Raw genomic sequence first — 13352 nt, 5'->3', positions numbered from 1 at the left:
AGGGGAATAAACATGTTGAATACATAAGTGTTGCATGTACAAGGTTAACAAAGATGAACGAGTGTAAACTGCAGGAATGGGTCATGAGGTGGCCTGTCGGTAACATGAAGCGTTCCTCAGTGAAATGCAAACACGTGGCCTCACACCTAACATCACTCGACTGTAGCAGCGTTGAGTCAAGTCCATTTCATCACGTGTCTTTACTTTCAGTGACCACCAGCGCTGTAAATCCAGCAGATATTACAGAAACAGAAGTCAACTGCTGATTTTGCTAAAGCATGGAGTCAAACATTGCTCCAGAAGAAGAAGCATCCACACGGCTGCGATGGCTCTCCAGCATCGATACACCAATCATTTCATTGTTTGTCTGAGTGACGTGATGGGACATTAGTTGTCGTCTCCTGAAGGTGAAAGAAGTTCCCTGGTTGATGTTAAAGGGATGAAATGGAAGAATAAATACTCGTTATCAAACATGACTTGACAATATATATGTTGTCCTGTCGGACAGAGAACCTCAGCGTTTACACTTCACTTTGTGGACATTGTGCTTGTAGTTCTGTAAATGCTTCTGCTGTTAATATTGATCACATGATCATACACCTTATTATTTTAAAGGAATATTACACAATGACCCAATCTGATTCTAATTTAAGACGCGAGTTTATTGAATTCATTTACAGTTCCCTTGACTTCATGTACACTGTGGACAAAGTGTCTTCATTTACAGAAGCGCCACATTGTGACGTTTCCCTCGAGCACTGACTCGGGATCAGCTCTCAAACTCTTGCGGCTGAAACTGTATCCGCGGTTCAATTACGCAGCTGATTCCCGAGCAGTTAACTGAGGTTCACTGAGCCACAGGAAGCGATGTATGTGATGCGAGGGTTCTGACACGAGGACGACGAGGTCACGGAGAGAGCTGCGTGAGTTACATGACGGCACACTGGGTGGCTCCACAGCAATCCTTAATGATGGCCACTCCGGACTTGGTGATGGATGGCTTGTTGGGAGGTGGCTCTGGGATTTGTCTCTGAGGCTTTGGAGGATCTTGACATGAAAGAAAGAGGAAAATAAGAGATGATCACACCCTGGAAGTGAAACAACACTCGTGGCCCTCTTTCTTTTTCAAACGCGGCGACTCACTTTGTGAGGAGTTCAGCTTCTTCTCCAGAGGCATCAGCTTCAGTCTGAGGTACTCGGCCATCTCCTTGTCCTCCTCTTGCTCCCTGAGTTTAAGAGGAGTCACATAGTCAGCCGTTTGAAAACAATGCAGTCAGTACAGTAATAGCTTTATGCTGTAATCGGAACATGAATGATGGATGAATCCCGATTATTTTGGTGATCCCCTGACTTTTCCTCCAGCACCAACATGTGCTCTGACGTTTACTGTTTCATGTCAGGATGAATTGTAATAACTTTGCTGGTACCTTCACTTCTTCTCAGCTCTGTGACTCGAGTGTAACGGTCACACAAGTGAAGCACAAACTGCTGCTGCGTGATTGGATTTGACAACATATCACGATGTTGCACACTTCTCCACGGTGACTCAGTGCATCATGAGGACGAACTCTGATTAAACTCACCCAAAACAAAAGCACGTCTGAGAGTCCACGTCTTAAAAATGAACCTTGGAAGTTGCGTTGAACCAGGCTGTGATTATTATTATCATTGAATATCTCTTCTATCTGAAGGTTATCTCTGTGTCACACTCTGTGGTTGTCTGGTGGGGGGGAGGATGACGATGACGATGATGATGTAAAATGACAATGCGAGCCATGGTCATCAGTCAGCCTCCCACACACACACACAGCAGGCGGTGCTGTGGTGATGGAGTGACCGGGTCCCCCGCCTTCCTGCTGTTTCTCAACCATCATGTCTCTCGAATGGAGAAACAAACGGTGGATGCAGTTCAACCCAACGCTGTCTGAGTGAACAGTCAGCTCCCGGATATTGACTGTGCCCGTATGTGGGAGAAGCTCTACCTCAATCGCTCCACCTCTGCATCGTCGACCAGGAAATCCCTCGTCTGCACCAGTTTATGAATCTTCAGGATCAGCTCCTCTTCCCGCTGCCTGTGCTTCTTGTTCTTTTCTTTCTCTGGAGGAAACAAAGACGGAACATGACAGTCAGATGCAACGACGAGAGGACTGAACTGAAAACGTAATATTCTATATCCTCACGTGGAATATGAAGGCTCGTACATTTTGCTACTTGCAGCTGACCTTACAGCAAAGCCAGCTGGCTCCTAAACACTGAGTCACATGACAACCCCCCCCCCCCCCCTGAACAGTGTGACGGGAGCACGGTAACGTTGTATGAATCCCAATGTGTCAGAGGAGCCGTAGAGAGAGGCCTGTTGGTCACGTGACTCTCATTGTGCTGGAGTGAAGCAGTGGGCTGCCAGACCCCCAGCAACAGCGTACATGAGGCCCCAGTGGCTCATGGGAATGTCAGCGAGGGGCACTGTTTGTGTGACAGTGTGCAGTTTTGTGCTAATCCCAAATGCATAGGGGGCGGACACAATGATAGGAACGCTGCACAAGATAATGCAATCAAAGCTGCAGCCACCATTGAGCACAATGAGGTCACGGACTCTGGAAAACATTTTTTCTGGGAATTTGGTGGTTTTACCACAATACAAACAAAGAAATGGTGAATATCTTATTAACACATTCCTGTAATTTATATAATATATATTTAGATTTGACTACTTGAGGTAAGAGAGGTAAAAACTTGGTCTGAGGGGGTTTGAGGGGTCTGAGGGGGTCTGAGGAGGTCTGGGAGGGGATGAGGAGGTCTGAGGGGGATTTGAGAGGGTTTGAGGGGGGTTGCGGAGGTCTGAGGGGGATTTGAGAGGGTTTGAGGGAGTCTGAGAGGGTTTGAGAGGGGTTGAGGAGGTCTGAGGGGGATTTGAGAGGGTTTGAGGGGGTCTGAGAGGGTCTGAGGGGGATTTGAGGGGGTCTGAGGGGGTTTCACTGGAAGGATTCATGGTCTCAGTATTTTTTAAATCCTGACTGCAGCCATGAATCAAATCAACACAAATCAGGACTCCAGACATGACCACAGAGGTAAATCAATGTCTTTCTGACAACATTCATTCAAACATAAGCTCCACAACATTATCAGGCGTTTCTGTTATTCTGTCCTCCCTCTCTGCATTGCAGGGTAATATTGCAAGTGGTTAAAAAGAAAAGCAGCCTTGTGATTGACAGGTCACTGGTTCCCTTCCCACAACAGCTAACGGACAAACCGGTACATGTGTCGTGTTGCTGTATGTGTCCTTGAACACGACAGCAGCCGCTCCTGCTCTGACACACGATGACGATGACGAGGAGGAGGAGGAGGCGTGTTGTCCTCTTATTGCCGGGTTCTCTGCATGCAGAGCTTGGGCTGTGTGTTGCTATGTGTGGTGCTTTTAACGTCACTGAACCATGTTCAGCACATTTGAGACGCCGACAGACAACACTGGACCTGACTGTGGAGTTCAACCAGTATTTGATTCTGGACTCAAAAAAACATCCCGGGAGTGAAAATGTCTGTTTACTGAAATTCATTTTGGACGCCTTGCCTGCAAAGTCTCCATCAGCTCACATTGCCTTCACCATGCAGATGCATGTGTGTGTGTGTGTGTGTGTGTGTGTGTGTGTGTGTGTGTGTATGTGTGCGTGTGCGTGTGTGTGTGTATGTGTGCGTGTGCGTGTGCGTGTGTGTGTGTGTGTGTGTGTGTGCATGATTATCTCTCCCTTATAACTCCACCACGTGCCTGAGACATAATTATGATTCATCTTGCAGAGTTTAGTGTGCCGACTCTTCCTATCAATCATAAAGCCGTCTGAGGTTATGGGGCTCCGGCGAGCTGCAAACAGAAGCACTTTCTGCCAAAAACTCTATTTTCGGTTGAGTCCAAACAGGGAGCGTGGACAGCTAGCACACAGAGGATCAACACTGAGAGGTTCATTTCCTGAAATGCTTACAGATGGTTTTCTGCAGAAGATTGAAGGTGTGTGTGTGTGTGTGTGTGTGTGTGTGTGTGTGTGTGTGTGTGTGTGTGTGTGTGTGTGTGTGTGTGTGTGTGTGTGTGTGTACGTACTGTACCTGGCACTGTGACAATCTGTCTCAGCTCCTGCTTTAAAGTCATGATGTCTTTGCAGAGCTGAATGTCATCCATCCTAGAAAGAGAAAGAACACAATGAATCAACCTCCGTCAGGTCACAGGACACAGACGTGATTTCATGTTCGGCAGAGTTGTACTGGACGGTGAACTCTGGAAGAAAAGCAGACTGAAACATCTGTGGGAGGGATCGAGGCTCCAAGTTGATGCATTTTTGATCAAATGAAAAGTTCTTCTAGTTCCAAAACACAGAAATTCATTTTCAACCTTGAATATTTAACTTATTATACAAAACACAGATGAAAAGAAACATCCAGACAAGGGATGGCTAAAAATATATATATTTTATTTGTAATCAAGACATTGACTCGAACCAACTGTTCGATGGTCTGATGGACAATCAACACATCAGTAGCTCTGGTCCTTACCTAAAATTGAGTTAAATGTTGTCAAATGTAATTTTTCTCAGCACGTATTTTGTTTCAAATAATTCTGCTCATTTCAGAAAAAGAAAATGTGCAAAACATCTTATTTTGAAACCGGTAGCCACAAGACTTAGAGAGGCCGATACATAGAAGCAGGGGACAGAAAGGGTTAAAACCAAAGATATTCAATGATATATATTCAAATCCCACCATCTGCAAACCTGAAAGGGAATTCTTGGCATGTTTGCTTCATAAATCACTGAAACGTTCAATCAACCATTCTGCCTGAATGAGTGATTTGACTGGTGCTGTGCTATAGATCCGCTCTTGTCCTTGTCATTAAGACATCACTGCCTCGGGTCCCGACGTGCCTCATCAGTCGAGACGGAAAACACGCAGCGCGAATCAATCCACGCTGCTCTCTGAGCCTCCTGCAGCCCTGACGTCTCACCCTCGGCCTACGCATTTCCCCTCTTCCCTCCTAACTCCTGACCTCTCTCTCTCTCTCTCTCTCCCTCTCTCTCTCTCTCTCTCTCTCTCCCTCTCTCTCTCGCTCTCTCTCTCTCTCTCTCTCTCTGCAGAGCAGTGACAGCTTCCACAGATTTAATTCTGTCTGTGATAGATCAGGCTATGACTCATCCACAGCCTCCTCCTCCCTCTGCATTTTTCCCCGTTGCTCCTTTTTACACCTCCCTCCTCTTTCTCCCCCCCACCCTTGACCCCTCCCTTTTGCTTCTTTCTCCTCCTTTCTCTCTGTTTTTCTCCCTCTTTCCGCCTTGTGTTTCACTCTCTCAGTGCTCTCTGTGGATTCCAGCAGCTTCTGCACTCTGACACTCCATCTGCTACCGTGGGTGTGTGGGTGTGTGTGTGTGTGTGTGTGTGTGGGTGCGTGTGTGTGTGTGTGCGCGTGTGTGTGTGTGTGTGTGTGTGTGTCGGCTCGATTTGAGTCACACGGAGACAACAACAGAGACGAAAGCGATACGCAGCGTGTCGGCCTAATGAAGCCTTTACAGTCAGCGTGTGAATCAACATAATCGAGCGAGCGAGCTTTCTAAGACGTGCAATGACTCACAGAGTGCACTGTGAAGATGCAACATTCACTTCCTAACAATGTCGTGCAGTTCTCTCCTTGTTCACATGAGATCAAAAGCAACAAGATGTGACAAACAGCGTCAATGAGATGAGCTGCTATTACACGTCTTACACTGACGTAAACTGAGTATCTTAGGATTATGAACTGTATTTAATGTAGTTTTACAATATCTAAGTCCCGTATCGATGGTCCTATCGGTCCTATTTGCTCACTCGCTGTATGTAAAGCGTTTTACTGCTGGAAATACATGAAGAAACTATTATTGTGAAAGGGTTCTTGACATATTTAGTCGAGTCGGTTCTGCAGACAGAACATTCCCAGGATAGATGCAGCGAAATACACACAGCATGCCTTCCCAAACACTGATCCATAACCCTTGAGGCTGATGTTGATGAGGAGCCAAATGAGTTGATCATGGTGACTCATCAGCTGCTGTTGCATGTCCAGCCCTCTGCACAATCAATAGACAAACAGAGCCTCTCTCAGTGTCGAACAGCATCTCAACACAACGTATACCACAAAGAAAGAACTCTTGAGTGAGTCAGGAGAGTGTCAACACAGAAACCCTCATTATCCACTCAAGGACAGCAGCAGGAGTTGTTGTGACACGGTGTCGACTCGTCTGTGTCGCTCTCGATTACATTTGGTGTTACAAAAACACGGATAACTCACATGAAGCGCAGCTCTGACTCTCTGCGTACCAGGACCTCTCGCAGGCGCTGGATACGAGCCATCTCCACCTCGATCTCCTCTGGAGCCATGGTGCTCTCTGCCATGGACACATCTGAATGACCTGGGAGAGACGGGGGGGAAGGCAGGGGGAGTTAATGTGAATAAGAAGGAATGAGAGAGACGGGAGGGAACATCAGGAATAAACATCTGGCATCGTTGTGAGCTCTGCTTCAGGCTTTTCTGTGACGCACTTCTCTTCACTTCGGACAGGGCTTCAGAGTTTGAAGCATATTTTCTGCTTTGAAGATGAACTCCCAGCACATGACCAACTTACTGCGGTGGCACATCGCTTGTATCTAATTCGAGGTGTTCATTACAACATCATTTTCCTTTGATTTCATGTTACAAATGCATCCATGAGTTCCATTTTTTTTGTCACTTTCAAAACTTTCTCACAGTGTCGGCATGTTGCCGAACACATTTCTCACCTCGTCTCCCTGTGACGCGTTTGGAGAGAAGCAGCATGTGTAATTGAGAGAGCCGCCTCAGGCACAAGTCACTGATCGGGGTGTGAAAATGTGTGTGACATGAAGAAAAGTAGGACTTGAGTAGAGCTGCCCCCTCGTAGTCAATTAGTCGACCAATCAGTCCCTTTGGTCTTCGTCAGAGAAGATCTACTTCATCGATTAGTCGTTTTCTATGCTTCTGAAGACAGCCCATTCTTTAAGTTTTGAGATTATTTTCCAAAGCAGAAGGTTGTTGAGGAAGAGACTGACACGATCAATGAGCGGCTGTGGCTTCTTGCTGATTGACTCATTGCCCCTGACCCCACACTCTCCATATCTGCTAATGAACAAACACTTACTCCACTGACCAGACACTCGTTGCACTGATCAATGCACTGTCCACATGCTGCAACAGACCGACCTCATCGGCACCAAACAACATGCGAGCAACCGTGAGTCTCGATTTGAAGAAACAAATCTATGAATGTAGAACTGAGGGAGTCGATGGTGGCGTCTTGTTTTCTCCTCTTTTGCATGTTTTTGTTGCAAGTCACTCCATTTTTCTTCTTCTTCTCTGATTTAATCTGGAGTTTCTTCCCACCCTGCTCTCCTGTGAGTCCTGAGTCTCAAGTGCGTCATTCATCGCCCGTCATCACACGGGACAAATTAATAGAGACTGGTACACTGTAACATTGGTTGTTGTTGAAACTGCCTCTGCAGCTTTACACTCACTTTTGAGGCAGCAGTTTGTGTAGTTTAGAGCTGACTGAACAAGTCAATCCACAACATACGAATCGCTAATAATTGTCATGTATCAAGCAAAACATGCTTCTTCAAAGTGACAATTTGCTGCTTTTCTTTTATAACACGAGCATTTAATATCTTTAGGTTTTGGGGTGTGGGTTTAAAAAACAAACTTGTAATGTAAAAACGAGATTGGGATCTGACACATTGTAACAGTGAAATAATTAAATTTCTATATCTAACAAATGAAATAGATGCACGATGAAAATAATATAAATATCCAATTTAGTAGCTCTTCTGCTTCCAATGTGAATTAGCTGGAATTATGTCAGCGAGGCATTTGCTCAGCTTTATAGTCATCGAGGCTGTAGTCTGTTGTATTGTGTCAATAGAAACTGTTATTGTTGTTCTGAGCCCCAGAACAACAAAAAAAGTTATTTTATGAAATTTTATTTTGCCACAAACTCAAATATTCTTCTAAATGTGAGATCCAGCGTACAGCTATAACCTGTAATGATCAGAGGACCAGCATCGACTGCTTCATCTTTCATCAGCATCAGCTCCATCAAATGAACACAAGTTCCTCCAGCGCGGGCTTCGCTGTGTCTGAGGTTTACTCCTCATTGGCCCACATGCATTCACAAGCAGCGTGAACCCCTCAGTGCAGGCAGGGCAACGAACAGGCCACTCAGCACGAACAGCGGCAGCGCTATTGATAGCCTGCATCCCAAACCTTTGTGAGTCATGTAGCGCTGTTTCCCGTTTCAGCGCCAACTGCAGAGTGAAAGATATGCTGAAAAAACCGGAGACGTTAACGTTCCTGCCCACCGGAAGGTAAAACAACATCGTATTCTCATAGATGACGCTCACCTTTGTCCGTTGTCCATGCCGTTTCCGACACGGCGCCGTAGCTTTTTAGCGCGCGCTCGGTGTCCGAAAAAGATTTCTTCAGTTCCATGTCGGTGGAGTGCCCGCGCGGTGAAACCGGAATACAACGACTCTTTCAGTTCAATCGACTCGGTTCTGCTGTGTGCGTCCTTCCCGATAACTCAGTTCCACCCGGTGACAAGGCTCCAGCGACCCGAGACGTTGAGCATCTTTATTCAAGCTTTCAAGTCCCTCGACGTGTGGATGGAGAAAAGGATGCAGGGAGCATGCGCAGTGCGGGCAGAGATGGGAGAAGACTTGGGAGACGCCCACTAGCACCGAGATGATGTTAAAAATAAAACAGGCACACAGTTGCTCTGGAGTTTTTATTGTCAGCCTGCCCAGGAATCTGTTTCTGCCTGTTATATTTTATTTGTTATGAATAAAAAGGTTTGTTTTTTTAAAGATAGGGGCAATAGCTCTTTTGTCGCCTACGTGTACTTCTGGTGTTTTTTTGACAGGCTGAAATAACTGTCAAAGGATAAGTGACAGCTGTTTCCTCGTGAGGGGGGTCTGGTTGCATATGGCAACATTTGATTCAACATGGAATCTGTTTGAGCCGTCTGTTACAAATTTAGAAACAACTTTATTCATTTTTTTAAGTCTCAGCAGCAGGAAGAGATAAAACAGAGAGTGGAAACAGAGAGCTTGCCTGCAGCAGCAGCAGCAGGCCTTTCTAAGTGTTGCTCTCAATATATTCCCACAAGAGATGCAGACAGAGCTGCAAACTATAAGTCATACAGACAAATGAGTAATATTTGTGTCTGAACACAAACCTAAACACACCCAGGATGCACTTCTGATAGCAGAGTAACAGAGTACGTACGTGTGATACTCACTGTGGGTCTGTTGTACAATGTAGATAGATGTATGCTCATTAAAAACACAATGAGTCAATGAATGTTTTCAGTTTATTCAACAATAAATATTATTTATCCTGACAACAGTGTGATGAAATCATTTATATACATTACAGTCAACAGCACCGATAGATCTTTGTGATATCCAGACTAACAAGAGAAATCGAGACAGAACTGTAAAAGTGCACATCTTTAAATGAGTTCGTGATGTACGTTACCGTCTTCAGTCGCTGAACTGAACAAAGGGAATATTCATTGGTTTGATCCTTGAGTTCCAGTGTAGCACATCATACACATAACAAATAGAAACAAAAACTCTTGTTGAAAGATTATTGTTGTGTTAATGTCATTCAGTGATGTAATATTATTACACAGCGTCTCTTGCACAACTGCAACTAGATTAAAATGCATCAGGGGGGAAATAGACCCATCTCTCTGCCATGTCAGCAAAACATAAACACAAGTGAATGAAATATTTATTTTCTTAAATATCTGCCCCAGAAGAGATACATACACTTTCAAACTCTCTTACTGAGCTCGTTATAAAAATGCCCTCGATAGGAATCTGCTTGGCGGAGGCATCCGGCGTTTCGTTGCAACAGTTTTCAGGAATCACTGCCGGCGATGAAACCAAAGGAACGTTTCCCTGAGAGGTCAAAATCAAGAATAGATGAAATTGCCAACAGCGTTGAAAAATTAGGAAATGACGCAAAGAGATATAATAGAGAGCATTCCACAGTACGGCATTAACATAAAGTATTAAGCCAATAAATTAGATTGGCGGCCACGCCCCACTCCACCTTTTATTCCTGTTTCTAGATGAAGAGCAGGAGAATGTGGAACATGAACCCATGATCACAGCTTCCTTCCCAGATATAGAAGTCCTCATCAATCAATTGAATATCATCGTCTCTCAACTCGCTTGTTTAAAAGGTGAAAACACAAGACTAAAAGCATGTACCGGTATATATAAAACAGAAAGCCTGCAGATAGATATGGCACGGTGACGTTAGTCTGTGGGATGGAGGTGATGTGCTGTATTGAATCATTTACTGTATATACATTCCATTTGCTGGACGCTGTTTCCCAAAGCACCGTAGAGCGTCATGTGGGTCCCATTTTTAGTTGAACCCCATGAGACTTTAAACTGAAACCCTGGCAGAGATAGTGCAACGTCACACAGACAGGACAGCCGTCCACTGAACCTGCCGCTTTAACTCCGCCTCCATTGCAGCACCACTGATTCCACATACTTCACTTCTGAGTAGGTTTAGATGCCACGGTTCCCTCTTTGGAAGCGTCCATCTCGTCATTGGCCGCTGCTTCATCCTCTTTAGGAGGGAACATCCACGCCAGAGCAGCCTCGGCCGTGCCGTCGCCGCTCTGGCGTGAGAAGCAAAGGAAGGTGGCCCAGACGAAGGCGCAGCAGCCGGTGAAGACGGTCCGCACGTACAGAGGCACCAAGGCAAAGTTCACAAACTGAGGGAGGCAGAGAGAGTTACCGCGTGTCTATGTCATCGTACCGGTACATCACATGTTCACATAGCACAATCCAGATGTTTGTTATTGTGGAGTAGATTCTGTTGTTCGACGTACAGAACCTCTATTCTCTCATTTAAACTGCAGTATTTAGCACTCGCGCTGTCAGTTTTGTGTCATTATGACATTCAAGTTTTGAGAATGTATCACGTTATCACATAAAGCAGCTGTAGAAATTAACGGACGATAAAGGAAAGTTAAGATTTTAATGGTGAGAAAAAAAATCTAAACTCAAAGGTCCACTTACTGAACCACACATCAGGTTCATCAAGACGCTGTGAGATCAGAGTTACGAATCATTCGTGGACCTTTGAGCTGAGATCGTCTTCACTGTGTAATATCAACGACCATCTTCATATTCACCTGCATGAATGGCCAGAACATAAGCCCCGTCTGAAAAGAGAGACAAATAAAATGAACGTTTACAAAAACCTTTACTGACACAGCTGACATCGACAAAAACAAACCTTCAACTTTAGTGACACCAGGAGAGCTATCGGTAGAGATCTCCCAAAACCACATCATACATAGAAATCCAGCATCTGCATACAAAACCTTCCAAACGCATTGAGCATTGGTTTTGGACGTGTGCACACAGAGTGCACACTACAGCTTCTCCTAACCGTCGCATGTCAATGCTTCAAGGTGCTGCTAGCAGGACAAACACACTGTGACAGTCTGTCTCGCCTGCAGCTCACCTTGTACGTATTCAGGAATTTCCCTCTCCAGTCTTCAAAGATGTCCTCTTTGCCTTCCAGGAAGCTGACACCTGGACAATGGAAGGTTTAAAGACAGTGTATAGGACGAGAAACACAGTGTCTCATAGCAGTCAGATAAACAATCACAGAGGAAATGTGGACAAACGTTGCAACACATTCTCTTGTAAAACAATATCGACAGCATGAACACTGTATTGATTACGCGTTAGCATTATGAGATTTGTATTGTATTTTTATGTAGTTTGCTGTTCCGGTTTTCCGCTTTGCTTTTTGCGACATATTACAAAGTATCTTACGTGGATTCATTTTGTGTTCTCTATAATATCGTGAAATTATATTATTTCATAGGTCGAGGCTTCAAATAAGCCCAGTGGGCTTTCTGCCTCTTCCTGAACTGTGATATTATTTATCTCTGTTATATTTGTGTATTTCTTTTTAAAACTAAACAACTGAACTGAGTGACTGTAAGTTTTCATATACTTGTTTGTATTTTTTGGCTATTTGAATGAAAGCCCACACTTAGTACTGCACTTCTCTAATGTAATATTAATTATAAAGGGAGCATTCAACTGTATTGTAAGTTCTCTGCATTTATTATGCATGTGTATAATAATCCTGGTGATGGATGGTTCATATCCTCCAATTCTCATCTCCACTGCATGTAAAATATGAAATCTATGATCCATTATGTGCTCAGTGATGACTGAGCCTATGTGACCTCTGCTCAGGCTTCACAGGACAGCAACTGATCCTGTGAGGTTACACATTGACAGCTGAGATCTGTTTTAACCATGAACTGCCCGGCCGTGGTGTCCCGTCCCGTCCGTCCCACGACCCCCAATGACCTGTGTAGAAGACGCTGGTGGCCAGCGGGGCCGCTGTGGTCTGGTCCAGGAGCAGCTTCCTCAGCACCATTCTGAGGGAGTTCCCGGGAAACCTGCGCTCCAGGAAGCGCATCCAGAAGAAATTGAAGTTGCCATGGAAAGAGAACGCGACCACGGCCACGTTCCGCGTGTGTCTCCAGTCCATTCCCTCCCTGCGCGAGAACCACTGGTGGACGAAGTCCCCTCCGGCGAACAGACCGCCGTACAGCGTGACGTTGGCAGCCCACGGGAACCGACGGACGTGTCTCAAAAACGCATGTCGCATGATGTCACACTGACTGTGGCACAGTTGAGGCGTTAGTGGAATGTAACGTGCTCAGATTAACGTCAGCTGAATGTGACACTTTGCACCGAGGTCATCTCTGTGTGAATATCTCCGTGGAAGAACAAACACTGTCTTCCAGTCCGGGTTTCGATGGAGGAGCTCTTGAGGCTCATCCACGGCACTCGGCAGTGTTTATACTCCTCGTGGAGCGCAGTGAGTGAAGTCAATCTCAGATCATGGGTTACTAACCGTTACTTGCTTGTCACCATCCGGTCCGTTACCCGGAACGGGACCTGCCAGTTTGCTCTTCCACCGGCCAGGTCGGTTTTGCGTAAAATGCCTATACGCCCCTTTTAAATGACCACGCCCCCTTTTACGTAAAAAGAACACAGTTGGCTCCACGGCTGAAGGGCGGAGAGTGAAACGGAACACCTGAAGCAGCCATGATGGTGGTTCAACCCGAGTATAATAAAACACCATCACAAGAGATGGTGATGGAGGAAAGGGACAGATATGAAACATCTTTCATAAATACACTGCTGCCTAATGGACAAACTATGTAGGTCAACAAATGACATAATAACATACATTGTTATTCTGTCATTTG

The 13352-nt window shown here is 45.3% G+C and overlaps 2 protein-coding genes across 2 annotated transcripts; both read right to left on the bottom strand.

Moving 5' to 3' along the window:
- Positions 1 to 644: 644 nt before the first annotated feature.
- Positions 645 to 8616, bottom strand: bmerb1 (bMERB domain containing 1). The gene is made up of 6 exons (XM_079278260.1): positions 8422 to 8616; positions 6302 to 6422; positions 4096 to 4169; positions 1983 to 2097; positions 1144 to 1226; positions 645 to 1047 (listed from the first exon to the last, which is right to left on the bottom strand). The coding sequence occupies exons 1-6, from the start codon at positions 8507 to 8509 to the stop codon at positions 929 to 931; spliced, it is 600 nt and encodes a 199-aa protein (XP_079134386.1). The 5' UTR covers positions 8510 to 8616; the 3' UTR covers positions 645 to 928.
- A 1976-nt stretch (positions 8617 to 10592) lies between these two features.
- LOC306784539 (mpv17-like protein) lies at positions 10593 to 12745 on the bottom strand (the record flags this gene model as incomplete). The annotated part of the gene is made up of 4 exons (XM_079278573.1): positions 10593 to 10817; positions 11241 to 11270; positions 11576 to 11646; positions 12442 to 12745. The coding sequence occupies 4 exons, from the start codon at positions 12743 to 12745 to the stop codon at positions 10593 to 10595; spliced, it is 630 nt and encodes a 209-aa protein (XP_079134699.1).
- Positions 12746 to 13352: the final 607 nt, after the last annotated feature.

This window comes from Melanostigma gelatinosum (assembly GCF_949748355.1).
Source record: "Melanostigma gelatinosum genome assembly, chromosome: 11".
Lineage (NCBI taxonomy): Eukaryota > Metazoa > Chordata > Actinopteri > Perciformes > Zoarcidae > Melanostigma > Melanostigma gelatinosum.
This window is presented reverse-complemented; position numbering and strand designations above follow the sequence as displayed.